Source organism: Cuculus canorus, chromosome 12 (assembly GCF_017976375.1).
Source record: "Cuculus canorus isolate bCucCan1 chromosome 12, bCucCan1.pri, whole genome shotgun sequence".
Taxonomy (NCBI): Eukaryota; Metazoa; Chordata; class Aves; order Cuculiformes; family Cuculidae; genus Cuculus; species Cuculus canorus.
The window spans coordinates 3,306,159-3,322,095 of NC_071412.1; the positions used below are offsets into that span (position 1 = coordinate 3,306,159).

General features: G+C 39.8%; 1 protein-coding gene across 1 annotated transcript in view; it reads left to right on the forward strand.

Annotated features, from left to right (window-relative positions):
- Window positions 1-15,937, forward strand: part of MYO5A (myosin VA) — a 109,625-nt gene that overhangs the window by 37,127 nt on the left and 56,561 nt on the right. The window contains exons 5-7 of the mRNA XM_054077382.1: window positions 9,058-9,214; window positions 13,733-13,876; window positions 15,088-15,169. Coding sequence (XP_053933357.1) covers window positions 9,058-9,214; window positions 13,733-13,876; window positions 15,088-15,169 — 383 coding nt within the window. The remainder of the gene's footprint in view (window positions 1-9,057; window positions 9,215-13,732; window positions 13,877-15,087; window positions 15,170-15,937) is intronic.

A 15,937-nucleotide genomic window follows, 5' to 3' on the forward strand; every position in this document is an offset into this window, starting at 1 on the left:
ATAATTACGTGTGTCGGGCCGCACCTTTTGGGATGTGCCAATGCAAGTGAATTGGGAGGCTTTGGCTCTGGGAACACCAGGATGATGTGGCTCTGCAGGGGAGGAGGCGCTGTGCCTGCTGGGCAAGTGAACTCTACAAGGAGGAAACTTCAAAAATGGGGGAAAAGAGTTTCCAGCAGAGCAGGGGAACGTGGAGCAGTGGGATAACATTTATTGGTGGAGGGAGACTGCAGGGAAGAATGCTGCAGGGGAAGGTAATCTCCCAGAGGGGCTCAGCAACTATGTAAAGAGAATGGAAAGATATGCTTGCGTTACGTGGGCTGTAGGAAACAGTTGGAAAGTAAGCAAAGAAAACGGGTGCTTTCCTGTGTTAAGGAGACCAATAGCCAAATCCAGAAATGAGATAAAGGAACTTACTTAGGGCTGCAAAGAACTTTCGTGACTAAAACACTTTGTTCAGAAGGTTGATGAAGGGCAAGATGCTGCCTCCTGCTCTCAATGAGAGAGGTCATGGGAAGCCTGCCCAAATCCGGCTGCTGCTGTTGTAGATCCGTCCGAGAGCATTACAAAACTGCTGAATGAATATTTATTTGTTTATTTATTGAACAGTCAAATTACTTCTACTTAAAAGCAAATCCAGGGTTTGAAGAGTTGCCAATTTTTATAATGGCTCCTAACAGCTGCCGCACACCCTGGGCTGAATTTCAAAGGCCTTTGCACTGAAAAAGCTCTGCTAAGGATGCCCAGCCTTGTTTGCTGCCAGACAACACCACGCTGAGGCAAAGGTGAAGCTAAATACATTGCACTGACTCGTGTTAAACCTTCTGAGGCCAGTGGGTTTTACAGCTGCCTTTCATTTTAGGGTAAGTGTAAAAAGCGGTTTTGGTCTTCTGTAGTGGTAGAAGCATCACACAAAAGTGGGGCAGGATTACCCAGAGAGTGAATCTGGGACCTACCCTGCCAGAAGGCTGGGGAGGGCAGGAGCTGGGGAGAACATGGGCTGATGAGCTCTGCCAAAAAAATCCCCCCTCTCTCAAACCTCATTTCATGCTGAAGAAAGAAGAACATTCTAGGAAAAAAAACCCCATGGATATATTGTGATTTCAAGTTTACCATCACTGATATTTTTAGGAAACACTTTATTTATTTCAACGTTTATTGAAGTCAGCCCTTTTTAATGAGCCTTCAGATGAGGTGTGCAAAACCTAATCATTTCATCTTACGCTATGCATTTGTCCTTGTGTTGCTTTATTCATTTCCTCACATTTTGTCTGCTCTACATCCTCTTGCCTACTTTGGAAGATGCCCGGTCCCTTGAAGGCGGTGCTCCCTTTAGCCTGCTGGGGCTGGTCTTCGCCAGCTGGGAAGTTCCTTCCTAAATTTCTTAGAAGTTAATCAAGCTGCTTTCTGTGAGGCTCAGAAAACTTTCGATACTACAGAGAACTTTATAACTTAACCTTATATTGACATCTCATAAAAGCCGATGGATTTCACAAGAAATTAGTTTGAATTTTCTGTGGGTAATTATTCCAAGACTAAATTAGCTGTTTGGAGTGGGTGGAATATTGGATGTATTCCCCTATTCCTATCACATCAGTGCTTTTAAATTATTTGGGAACATTGATAAAGCAGTTACAATGGTATTTAGCACTTCCACACTGCATTTATTTTCAGTGCATTGTGTAAACTGCTTTTATTTCATCTGGTCAAAGAGGAAGTTACTTGGTAACATTTTCTGTGCTCTTGCTTTTGTTATAGCTACGTCATGGGGGGAAGCATCTTTATTAAACAGATTTATTAAGTCATACTCTCATATACAAAGGTGTGTAAATGTTCTGACTGTAGATTCCGCAGATTATTTTGGTCATACGTTGTCACAAATATGCAACTGGAATGCTGAGAGATTGACTGCAGAAAATAGGATGCTTACTTTGACCAGTTATGTTTGCATTTCTGAAAACAATCATGTCAGCTGCATGTGTATCCTTGCACAGTTTGCAAATCAGCTTTGTACTGCAGGATGTAAAACATTGCTTACCTTCAGCTAGGTTTGTGTTGGTCCCTCGTTAATGCTATGGCTCCCAGAGTAGCTGCAGCTAATGGAGGTACAGCAAGATTTCAAACGTTCCAGCCTTTCAGAACGAATCCTATCTGACCTTTTAGCAGTGTCATTAGGTTTTAAGTTATTTTCTTGGGTCGGTTTTCCTGCTGCTGTAATTCAGCTGTAGGATGGCACATCACTAAGATCCTTTTCAGTCTTTGATGAGCGTGGTGTACATTGATGTTAGTGGTAATTATGTGTCTTCACTGAGAACGGGATCTATCCCAAATGTTCTCTGAGTCACAGATTCCTTCCTTGGGATTTTATGTCAGGTTCTTTGATCATTCAAAATTCACCGTTTTGAAATGCAAAGCAATTTCGGCTTATATGTCTACCTTATTACAACAGAACAGTAGAGGAAGAGCTAGACAATAAAAGCTATTTATTTTGTTCTTGTTCTTGCATTGAAGCAGTGGGAGATTCAGTGCTGGAAGATTGCAGGGTCAGGCCTTTGGCAGCAGCTTGCACTGTTTTGATTTAAATAAAAAATAGAACTGTCGTATGCCATTGAGTTGGTGCCTTTAGACATAACCTGAACTTGCTATTCCGAAGCAAAAGAAGAAACCAGTAGCAACTCCACAAAGAAAAGGGCGGTAGATTGAGTTAAACCTCTTAGTACTGGAGCAGTGAGGTGAGAAGATATCCTGAAGGTGGCAACTACCCTGACAAGATGCTTCCTTAAAAATAGCGGCATTTTGGCAGTGTCCTCAAGGTTAACAAATGCAGATGATTTGAGATCAGAGGCATAGTAACTTCTAATGTTCTTGTCATCAGATTGCCCTCTGTTTGATCTCTTTATTTCATATTAAGGATAGCTCACTCTGATATTTTCTGCCAGGCTGATCTGTGTTGTATGGCATGAGACAACTTAACTTTGAAGCAGTTCATCAAAGGCAAAGTCCGTATCAGAATCTTTTAAAATCAGCTGTTAATGATACACTTTTGCCAGATAGTGAAGGTGGTGGCTTGGGTATGGGTGGATGATATGAATATTGATGTTCATGTCAATAATTCTGTACTCCTTTGTTTTCCCAGCCTGATGGTTTTGTGGGATCTGTGCTTATATACGTCTATTTGACGTTATTTGCTGTGGAGTCATGAGTCTGAAAGACAAGATCAAGTGATACATCCGATGCATCAGTCATAGGAAGCAAAAACCCATAAAAACAATGTTGTACTTTCGTGATTAAATTGAATAGCTCTGGGCTTCTTTAATCCACTCCCTCTGAAATGCTTATTGATGGGTAGGTCTTTAGCTGGTTTAGTGTTCCTGCTTCAGAGAAGGATTTTCTGTTCGTGTAGAGGAAGAAGGTAAACAGAGATATCTGTACGGATTTTTCAGTCTATATGTCTCGATTATCCTGATCTGTTTGGACAGTTTGCTATGGAAATAACAACAGTGATGCAGTTAGCTAGTTTGGTTTTTCAGGGAACCAGCTTCAGTGGATGTAGTGATCTTAAGGGATAAAAATTGTTTGAAAATTGACATCTCTGCCTTTAATATTAGTGACTTCATTACCTGAACTGCTTTTTTGTCTTTTTTTTTTTTGCTTTGATTTTGCCATTGGATGACTGAAATCGTTAAAAGGTGCCTTAGATAGTGACAGCTATCAATGACTAGCTCGTTTTATTGCACCAGTCTGTACCCATCGAAGGTGCCCAGTGATGGTTTTATTCTTTCTGCCACTGACGCCAACAAGCGTGACATCATGGGAGAGGCATTTCCTCCACTCTGAGCCCTTCGTAAAGCATCCCCCTTAGATTTCTTTGAAATACAGAATTTAGAGTTGGTAGTAGTCAATGCTCTTAAGGGTATTGCATTAAAATATATGCACATTCTCAACAAAGGATTTTTTTTTCACATCTTGAGAAGAAGATTTTTTTTTATTCTTTTACATCTGGGTAAATTTTTTCTGGGTTTTTGTTCTTTGACATTTCATTTGTGTTTTGCAAAACCCTTTTCAGCATGTAAGATATCTCAAGTCAGTTTATAGCACTCTTTTTTTTTTTCCTCAGTGCTGAACTTCCTTTTAGCAGAAGCTGTCTTCAGTGTTGAATTTTGCAGTGTTTTTTCAAAGCGGTAACCCCCTGCCGCTGAAATGCAGGTTGTAGTCGTAAGCTTCCAGGAGTTAGGTAAGCCTACATCTCTTCTGTTTTGGCACTCTGACAGTGAATTTCCTCACAAACATTTTGCCCGTCAACAAAATTTTGTAGGTAAGGCAAAATAGTCTTTAAAATTTACCAGCTGATGCACAAATATGTCCATCATGGGAATTATATATGAAAAATTAGTGACATTTATTGCTTATTCTATGACTATTACTTGTTATAAGGAGTAGGGTTGTATATGGCTTGGATTACAGCATCTGAATATTACCTTTCAAAATTGGACATCAGCATTATTTTTGTGGATAGATAACGCTATTTTAAATGATCAGTTATTTATTCCGTAGAGTGCTACTATTCTTTTATTTGACAAGAAGTATCTTTTACCCTCGCATGACTCTTAAAAGTACAGGCCTGAGAGAATGGATGTGGAAGATTTCTGAATCAAGTCCTGTGCTACTGTAAGCAATTCCAGCCTATCGTTTCACATTTCAGCTTGTGAAATATTTGGGCGTGTCGTCTGAAAACTGAAGTTTTATTTTGGTTTTGTCATTCCTTCATTCTTTTGCACTGTTTAGAAATGGCAAAAGCTGAATGTAGTATCCTGACCAATACCTGAACATAATACTTTATGTTTCCATGAGTGATAAACTGCTCCTAGTCAATCTGTTTCGGTCTGCTGTGCTGGAAGACCTCTTTTAAAGATCATTTGACCTGGTATCTTATCACTATAATGTAATTCTGTATCGTAGGATGTGATCGTTACCCACCTTTCGGTGAAAGAGGAGGACTCCACCTTCTTGTCTCCCAGGCTTGCTTTCCCTTGTTTCTCTTTGTAAAAGCCCAACTAAAATGTTCCCTCCATTCAGAAATAATCTTAATTTTAAAATCATGTAATTATGTGCTTTATTCAGAGCAAAAGCTCCAAAAAGATGAAGCGTTGCATAGATAATGGATTGTGGCATCAGACTGCAAAGTGGTGTAACACATAACGCTGCTGCCCTACTTCCTTGCTTCACTGGCGGAAAGTTTTAATTATAGCTTTTTTTCCTGACTGATGACATGTTAAGTGCTCAAAATGTCGGGTCAAAGGTTGGAGGCTAATGATCTAGCTAAAAATAATTCTCAAAGTGTTATCTATACTTGAGAAAGAACTCAGGGTGTTGTTACTTGTGTTTTCAAGGGATTTCTTATTTTGTTTTGGATTTTTGTTGTTGTTGTTTTGTTTTTAATGCAGCCTGATTATGAAAATTTCATTTGGCATTAGCAGAGATTATATTTTAGACTGACTATTCTTTACACGAAACCGTTAAAAAAAGTCACCACCACATTTCGTGCGCTATCCGAAGTATTTTGATTCTATTTTCCTTTCTATTTTCCTTTCAGTGTGGCATTTTGTTTCTTTAAAGTTTAATGACATAAATGAGCCCTCTGCCGAGCTGTCGTGGCTGCCTGGCAGGGCCACTCAATCCTCCTCCTTGAAAAACTAAGCTAAGATTAGTAAGGAAAATAGAATCAAAATACTTTGGATAGTGCATGAAATGTGGTGGTGACTATTTTTAACGGTTTGGTGTAAACAATAGTCAGTCTAAAATATAATCTCTGCTAATGCCAAATGAAATTTTCATAATTGCTGCCTGTGGTAGGATGTTCATATGCTACGTCTTCCCTGGGGTTGCGGCAGTACCACCTCATCCCCTGCTGCTGTGGCGTCTGGGGTGTTGTGTTGTGCTATCTTTTCTACTTCTTCAAATGTCAAGTGTGATCTTGGCTATTTTTCTGTGTTTTCCTTTCTCTTTGACAAAATCCAGAAAGAATAATATGCTAGAGGATGGTTACTCCAATGTGTTCAAGCAAAACAATGGACTAATGTACTTTGGAAGACAAGAGTCTCTCTGAGCGTGGATGAAGCGCTGGTAGGGCATTGCAAGAGGACTCTGCTGCAGACAATGAGCGAGCCCTTTGTCCCTCATGATTGCCGTAGCTGCTGCAAACACAAATGCTCATTGCAGAGGAGATGGCAGCAATGTTTTCAGCTTGCACAGAGCCAGCCGTATCTTCTCTGGGCGAATTTAAGAGAAGTGTGTGTGTATATGTGCTCATACAGTAATGCAATAATGGATCACTTATTCCTGAGCACGTGAATGAGTGCTAAATGGAAAAGTATGGCTTTGTATCTTATGAGGTAGATAAAGGAAAGTTTAGGCTAATTAGCAGCAGGATACTTAAGCAGAAATTATTTCAACCTGATTTTTTCATTACAGTCTGAAAATTTGGAGCTCCCTCCTCTGCAGTGCTCTGAAGAGAGAAGTGTTTCCTACTGCTCCTAGGAGAGCCTAGGGACTGCAAAACCAGTGTGCGATTTCCGCGCTTACACATGTCCTTTAGGGATGTGACAATAAGAAGGAGATTTATTTTGATGTTCTTCTCTTGGCAACGGAGTTAGTTTTTCTATTGACAGTTTTGTCAGAAGTCTGTATTACCGAGGCTGCGATACTTTGTTTTTTGAAAGCCTTCTGTACTTTGGGAACTAAGCTAAAAATAAGCTTTTTCATCAGAGGATACATTTCATAGGACTTGAGCTTCGTGAGTCTTCATATATTTAATGATATTCAATACATGAAACAGAGCTGGTGATGTACGGATAAGAAGCTTGTTATGTTGTTGCCCATCTCCTGTGTTGGGCAGCTCCTCAAATCAGACGTGAAGTATCATATTTTGGAGTGGTATGGTTTGGTTTTTTTTGTGTGTGAAAGAGCACAGGAGGAATAGAAGAGAGTGCACTACCAGTCCTATGAAGAAAATATTCTGGTTTTGACTTGCTGCAGGGACTGTCTGTATGAGAGGAAAATGCATTGTTATCGGTTGTCCCATTTATGCCTTTGGTTAGGCTTGTCCCATGTCCTTCTGCTGCTCTTTTTCGCAGTGAGCATCCACGTAACTTATACCTCCTCCCAACGTGCAGAGCTACAAGCTGTCCCTCATGCGTGCCTAACACTGGTGGACTCCATGAGGGTGAATGAAGAAGAAGGAAGAGCATTTCATCCTCATTTCCCAGCGTGAAATCTTCATTGCTACTGCAAGCCATTCCCGGCACAGCAGACCTCGCTCGAGCATGCACAGCGGGCTCGCTGGCTGCTGGGACAGGAGTTCTTGACAGTGGGTGTTTTCATTTTCCTGTGGCCACGGCTAGCGTCTCTGGCAGTTGGGTCTGCGTGACCTGGGCTATACACAACCTGGTTATCAAGCTGGTACTTAACTCACAACCTTTACTTTTCCACTGAGACTGACAGCGTGGTGTGTGTGAGAATGTATGGACTATGCTGCAGTCATTCACACCTACCACATGTGTTAAGTGGAAGTTGAGAAAGCAAAATTAGGTTGCTTTGATCTTCTTAACACTTGCCTATTAAATTTAAATCAGCAGCCAGCCAATTCAAGCAATTTTCTTTTACTGAAATGTAGAAAATCTTCCTCAGCCAGTGCCTTCATTCAGTTAAACAAATCCCACCTTGGCTCTCCTGGAGGTGTGTGATGTAATCAGTGGCTTCTTTAGCCTACATCTTTGCGCAACGCAAAGTAAATGCTGGATTTGTGCTCTTATCTGAGGGCTTTATGGTATTTTTCGAGATTGCTAACAGCTTGAAAGTAATATTGTGATTTACTGTAATTTACCTTTATATCATCATCACCAGATTTTTTTTTGACAGTCTCAGAAATAGAACCTCAGATCTTCTGGAGGAATTGTAGGCTATAGAAACCACAAATAGTTTCTCATGCATAAGTCTTTGCTTCGCTGCACAGCATTTACTGGTGGCCTCAGCAGGCTTTTGGGGGCTGTGCAGACTGCACATGTGCTGTCTGAACATATGCATACCCAACATTTTTGGGTTCACAGTTACTGTTCTGCGAGTGCAGCCTGGTGAGGGCTTTGGCCATACTTTCTGTGTTCCAACCCCAGCTCTGAAAATCTTTGGGGTAGAGTTTTATTCCTTCTTTCTCCAGTTTCCAGTATGCAAGGTAGAGTAGAGTTAAGCTCACCCAGGTCCTAGGAGTATTTTGAAATAGCAGTCGTTTTAACTTCTTTTGCTTTGGAAATATAAAATACTGTATAACATGTGTGGTCTTTATTTTAAAAGATTCAGGCTTTATAAATGCTAATTTCTACCCTTGCTATTTTTTAGTGTGTTTGTTAGTCATACAGTTGGGATTCATGGATAGAGCCCTCATTGAGATGAGAAAAAAATATTTTAGTAGCAAATGAAGATTCTTTTTTTTTTAAAATGAGAAGAAATTACTTCACCACAAAGGGATTGTCTTCACACCAGAGCTGCTATTTGTGTCTGAACAGCGCTGCTTGAATTTTTCCAGATGCAGAACAATTCTGGGAAAAGCTGATGATTAGATCAGAAGGACGAAAGGTTTCTGTTGCTGGCTCTGCTGTTGATTTCTCTATCTGTAAGATGGCATTAATGATCTTTACTAATGAGCACTGATAATTTAGTGGAGCACTAAATTATAGAGACCAGAGACTCTGGATAGAAGTAGCTGCAGAAGCACATAGTGAATGGTGGTAACAGGTACTTTCCTGTAACCAGAAGCTCTGGAGCAGCTCTGCTGGCTGGCTGGACTGTTGCAAGAGCATCAATCCTGGCTGAGCATCCCGGTTGCAGGCAGTCCAATCAGCCAGTCAGGCAGCTTGGTTACTAACAACCTTATTTCTGCCACATGCATTTACGTTCTTGCTGTATGCTAACATTTATGGTGGATGGGTTGTTGCCAGGTTGGGGACACAAAAAATAAATGCCCTTGAGAAAACAGCTGGTAATTAACATGTCTTTGTATTTCAGAGATGAGCGAAATCAGTCAATCATTGTCAGTGGAGAATCTGGAGCCGGAAAGACCGTCTCTGCTAAGTATGCCATGAGGTACTTTGCCACGGTCAGCGGATCTGCCAGTGAAGCCAATGTTGAAGAGAAAGTCTTGGCCTCTAACCCCATCATGGAGGTGAGATAGCTACTGCACCAACTCCCACCCTCCATCTGCACTTATTATTCTGGAGGTATCATAAGCATTCAACAGAGAGAGCATTACGTACTTTTTTTTTTAAGCATCAAAGAAACTAGAAGACATATATTGTAAAATTTTGGTTTTAATCCATTTACCAAGAAGTGCTTTAGGCATGGTTTTGTGTAGCGTTTATGAAAGATTGAGAGAACACAAAAGGTAATGTTTCAGTGTTGTTAATGTATTTCACATAACAAAGTAATTTTTTATATGAATAGTGCCTTAAATCTATTCAGCTTTGTAACCCTGCTGGTTCCCAGACCGCTGGCCAAACGCAAGAGCAGAGGGCTGGGTTTGTGTGTAAAATTGCAAAGAGAATTAAAACTTCTGGTTTTACACACCAAGCACGTACATCACACAGTGGGAACAGGTAGATTATACTTCAAAGTGAAAGGGAGTTGTTGAGTAAAGCAAATGTTCAGTTTTAGGAAATGTGTTTAGGGAAGAAAGACTAAGGAAGCAAAGTACCCAAAGGGGCTACGTGGAAGCTGGGGAGGGACTGTTTACAAAGGCTTGTAGTAGTAGAACGGGAGGTAATAGGTATAAACTGGAGAGGGGCAGATTTAGACTGGACAGAAGAAGGAATTTCTTCTCTATGAGAGTGGTGAGTCCCTGGCCCAGATTGCCCAAGCAGGTTGTGGCTGCCCCATCCCTGGAGGTGTTCCAGGCCAGGTTGGATGGGCCTTGGGCAGCCTGAGCCAGTGGGAGGTGTCCCTGCCCACGGCAGGGGGGTTGGAACTAAGTGATCTTTAAGGTCCCTTCCAACCCAAACTATTCTATGATTCTATTAAATACTTACGGTTTTCTTTCAAAGGGGAAAAACATGACACAAGACATAAGTTTGCTATAATTAGCTCGGACTGATGTTTCAGTTCTGGAAATTTGTGTAACTAGCAGTAATCAAGTCCAAAAATCATTGGCTTGGAAGCATTGTTGCTGGCATAGACTGTGAGATAACAAGCATGGTTTCCTCCTGCTTCAGGATATCTCTTCTTTTGGAAGCTCAGTAGATGCTGTAACTCTGATGTTGTGGCCAAGCAGAGAACATTTCTTAGGCTGATCTGACTTGGGTTTTGTGTCTTTGCCTTTGTGTAGATTCACATGGGGGCTGAAGTTAAGGAACTATGTTAAGAAGTGATTCACCAGACAGAAACAGTTTGGGGGGAATTCCCTGAAAGAAGTAGCACTGTCCACAGACATGTACATGTGCATGTCTATGGACAGCATAAGAAAGTGGTAGGCAACTGATGCCTTGGTAAATGTTTAGCATCTCTATGTCATAGTGTGAGATATTAGTGGATAGACATGAGTAAATGGAGCGCACGCAGTGAAATGTGAAATGCAAAATGCTGCCATTGTTTTCTTTCTCAGGTATTTTTTAAAATTATCTGTGTTTTATTCCTTCTTTTTCTTGGCATGAGGAGTTCATGATACTCAAAGTGCCCCATCACAGTTGTGTGTGTTCTGTCACAAGGTAATTGTGCCTGGTTTGTGGTGCTGTGTGATGCTTTGAAACGGTTTTGTGGGATGAAGCAAGCTGTACCATGATGAGCAGTGGGCGTACAAATCATATGTCCAGCTCTGGGAGGAAGCCAGGGGACCTAAGCCTTGTCTTGAGCTGCACCTACCCCAACGGGAGCAGCCTGGGCCCTCGGAAGCAACACCCGCTTTGAAGATGTAAACTAATCCCAGAGCACTCCTTTCACTGCTCCGGCGTTTGCGATCCTTGGCCGTGTTGAGGTTTGGTGCATGGTTGACATGACCAGGAGTGCCAAATGCCCATTCTGCCATCCCCTGTGTACCACAGAGGTGGCACCTGCGGCCAGGCAGGTGGCTGTGTCCTCACCGCCTGTCTGCTAAGTGACAGCTACAGTGAGAGACTCTGCAGGACAGGTCTGCGTTTTAGTGTTTGCTGAGGGATATTCAAACTGGTTTCCCTCCTGGTTTCCCTGTGCCACTTCTTTCTTTGGTCTCAAAGCCTAAACCAAACATCCTTCTCTCTCACGTTTTTATTTTCTAGGGATAATAAAAGTTTCATGAACATGGGTTTATCTGAAATTTCAATTACTTTAGATGTTGTAATTGGAAGAAAGTTATCCTTTTCACTTCAAACACTTGAACTTTAAATAAACTTTAGAGTGAGTGTTTTGAAAGCTGCTCTTGAGACAGACTCTTGGACAGCAAAATTAATGGTTCAAACTCTTCAGTTCATAAATCAGCAGAAATACAAATTAATCCATGTAGATTAGGAAGAAAATTAGTAATTCATTTTAGAAATGGGAAACTTCTTATTTGCTAAGTTGATTTTAAAATCTTAGGAGCAGAAGGTAATTTTATTTTTTCCTTTCTATTTGGACAACGTAAACTTCAGCGTTTTATGAGCTAGCATCATTAGTGTCAGAATTTCACATCATCTTTGCCTACTAAATGCTTTACTGTCAAATGACCAGTACACGCAGTACATTTCTAGCACCTATCTGAATAATTAGTTTTGTAGTCAATAACTATATATGGATTTTGTTTTACAAATGTAGAAGTTGTCAAGTCTTAAAATATATCTTTATATGCAATTTCTTATTACCTCTCATTCTTTGTTACCTTGTATAGTTATGTGAATTTTAGAGCTTAGTATGCACTCCGGTTAGTAATCTTATAATACCAAAGTCTTTCTTGACTGTTTTTATTAGTAATACCTTGCAAAGCAGTGATTTGTTTCTGAAAATATTGCAATATTACATTGCTACCACCACCACCAAATATCTCTGTAGCAATACTTTTAAAACACAAGACGTGCAGTTTGAGTATGTTCAGTTTGAATAAGTACAGTATATCTTAGAACTGCAGAGATGAAATTTGTTCTTACATCCTTTATAGCAGCTGTTCATCTGATACCCACTTTGCCATCTGCTCGGTTGGGCTCTGATGGGGTTTCTCAAAGTCTAATCCCTGCTTCCCATGCTGTACCCAGCTGGTCCTCACCGATTCACCACCTTTGGTTTATGGATTTGGAATACCGATATTCAGCATTACTATTTGGTCTCATCTGTTTGTCCCAAGATTGATTTCAGTACAGAGTTCCTATGGGTGGCTATGCAAACTAGGAAGCTTGGACATGGATACAACTCTGCATTCTGTAGTTACAGTGTATTTTAGAGTTAGGTGGCCTGTGATACACACAGTGGCCTATGATAAAAGATAGTGTGCTGTGTCAGAATTACTCTGAGTGCCATTTCGTCTGAGAGAGAAGTATCTTTAGTCTTGTTTTGGAAGGTGAATTGCTCTAGGATGTCTAAAACATGATCTAATTGGGAAGAGGAGATGCTTTTTGTTTTGAAGTGCAGCATGTTGTGATTTGCATGCCTACTGCTGACAAGGTAAGGTAAAGGTGCATCAGGAATGTTTAGGAACCACAGTTATCATTCGCCCTGTGCATCTCAAGACCACGTACTATAGAAAAAATACATTAATATAGAAGAAATACATTAAATTTGGAGGGGGGCAGATTTAGACTAGACATAAGGAAGAATTTCTTCACGATGAGGGTGGTGAGGCGCTGGCACAGGTTGCCCAGGGAAGCTGTGGCTGCTCCATCCAGGAGGTGTTCCAGGCCAGGTTGGATGGGCCTTGGGCAGCCTGAGCCAGTGGGAGGTGTCCCTGCCCATGGCAGGGGGGTTGGAACTGGATGGGCTTTAAGGTCCCTTCCAACCCAAACTATTCTATGATTCTAAATATTGTTTATTGTGTATAAAGCTATATTGAATTAATCTGAGAAAGTTAGGTGCATATGGCAGTGTTGAAGACTGTTTCTAAGTCACTAACCAAGCTGCTATGGAAGGGATTCAGTTTCAGGCAAATGATGTGAGTCTGTGCATATTAATTTTTAGATTATATTTAGGCACACAGTAAATATTTTATAATTATATGTTTACAGAACTAGTTTGGAAATGTGGTTGATTGTAGAGTAATAATAATAATAATAAACTCTTAATCAGACAGAGCCTGGGGGCTGTGTGCTGGGCTCTGAGTTTATGATAGGTTGGCTTACAGAGGTTGCAAGTAGTACACATATTCCATACATGTATAGATATAAATGTATACAGTGGGAAAAGATTGTTATAGTTTATTAAGTCTTTCAAAGAAATGTGGGTGTATCTGAGCGTTCTGTTAGACTCTTTAATCCTTTTAAAAGACTTCAGAGAAGCATAAAGGATTTTTAGCTGGAAAATTGGACTTTGTGGAAGTGAAATTATAGCTAGGAAGATCAGCTCCAGATTTTGCATCAATGTAATAACCACATTTTGATGTAACTTGCTGACTAGGTAGAGATCATTGTGTATTAAATTCTTAACTATTTTGAAACCAGGACAAAATTAATGTTATCAAATGTTTATGAGATAACAAAACAGATTTGATAATTTCTAAAAGCTGTTTAACCTTTACAATATTCCCTTTTTTCAGTCTATTGGAAATGCCAAAACTACAAGGAATGACAACAGCAGTCGCTTTGGTAAATACATTGAAATTGGTTTTGATAAGAGGTATCGAATCATTGGTGCTAACATGAGAACTTACCTCTTGGAAAAATCAAGAGTGGTGTTTCAGGTAATACTGATGCAGTCGTCATGTTGTGTGTTGTGTGACTATGCTAAAGAAAAGAAAAAACTATTGCTTGCTGATAATGGGTATCTTTCCTAAGAGATGGTTGTAATACTGTATTTGTAATACAGCACATGTAGGGAGGGAGGAGAGAAGGAAAACCAAGTCAGCCCTTTATTATATGAACTATTTGCAGTTGTAAAATGTGTATTAAAAAGGCTGTGTATTTCAACATGAAATACCTTCAGTGCACTACTAGATACAAGTTTGTGTTTACCATAGTATTATAGAACAGGACTTCAAAATCTAGTAGAAAAACGACTGGTGCTCAAAAAGAGCTCTCTGTTGTGGTTTTAAAGCTGCTATCTTAGCTCACTTTCAATCTCCAGTTAAAACCCACTGCTATCACAATAATTATGAATGGGTCTTAATAGCTGTTATTTAGGCAGATAAGAACATGTCATTTAATCCTTCTTGAACTCTCCTATTTGAACCAGTCCCCAACCTTTTTATCTCCTATACTTACTCTCCGTCTTTGCCTAACTTATAGTTTGCAGCTCAGTAAAAACGGGCTTATCCTTGACTGGCTGCCTAAAGGCATGAAACAAACAATTGCAGTTTGTGTTGTGTAGGAGCATTACATGAAGTATTGTTCTATATTTTCAAAATAAAGAGACTTTTTGCACGTGGTTAAGCTGAGAATCCTTTTCTGGGTTTTTTATTTTGAAGTTAGGAAATTTAGAGTGCTTAACTTCAAATTATGGTGTTTGTCATGAGTCATAATGTTCTTAAGCTGTTTGTCCTTCATTTTAAAATTCCAACTTTGCCTTGGCAAGAAAGATACTCCTTTCACCAGCTTACTATAAATGCTGAGGCAAATGGTATTAGTTATTTTTGGAAAATGAAAAGCTTTTAAGTATGATCATTTCACCCACCCATAGAATCCTGATCTATATTTGATAGTAATCCACAGTTCCGAAAAGTGAAATCATACATTTTTTTAAAATGAAAATGTCTGCATGCTTCTTGCTGTTGAAAATGGATTAAATTATTCAAGAAGGAAATGATAGATGCTGATTTATCTTTCCTTTTTCCATGTGGCATCTATGCTTTCAATGTAACACTATAGAGCAAGCTTTAAACATAGTAGTTCTTTTCTGCTCATGGAATGTTTCTGGCACTTGTTAAGTTAATAATCAATTCCTTTCCTTTTAAAGGCAGAAGAGGAGAGAAATTACCACATCTTTTACCAACTATGTGCCTCTGCAGCATTACCCGAGTTTAAAACTTTACGATTAGGTATGAAATTCACATTCATTCTGTTGTGTAGCTGTAGGTACAAAGCAGCATCTCTGAGCTTTTTGAGCCATAGAACCAAAAGAAGAATTGCTGGCTTTTAAATTCTAAACTGTTAAGCCTTCAAATAGAAAAATACATCCAAAATAATTAAAACTGCAGATCTCAGATTTTGTGTTTTCTAAATAAAACGAAAGTAACAAATCTGTTTATTCAGCACACTGTAAAGCACTGCATTTGGAATCACTAGGACTTACTGTGCCCTGGGTCGCAGAGTAGTTTTCCCGTGGCGAGGGTGAAATTCTCTTCTCTTGGACCTTCAAAATCATTTTTTCATGGCTTCAGCTAATAGAGAGTTTTACCATTTCTGGTATAAACACCTGAAAAGCTTATTTTGCACCTGCATACTTTCACTTGGGCTGTTACCAGCAATTACTTTACCATCTCTGCTAACTCGGTGATCACAAAACTGATAAGTCACCTTATTATTTTTTCACATTAAAACGTTGATAAAGGAAGGGTTTCTCATTTGACAGGAACTGGTACTTTCTAAAAGCACAGCATGACAATAACCTTGAGCCTTGCAGTCACCTCAGCATTTTTAAAATTCAATATAAATATCAGTGCTATTTGTATATTTTTTAAAAGTTAACTTCATAGTAAGAAAACCGCAGAGCCTGTCAGCACTCATTTCTGGAATAGCATTCTGGTTTTAAAGTGTTTCTCTGGTCTTCTGCACCATCCTGGCACATTTAGGATTCACATCTGCTG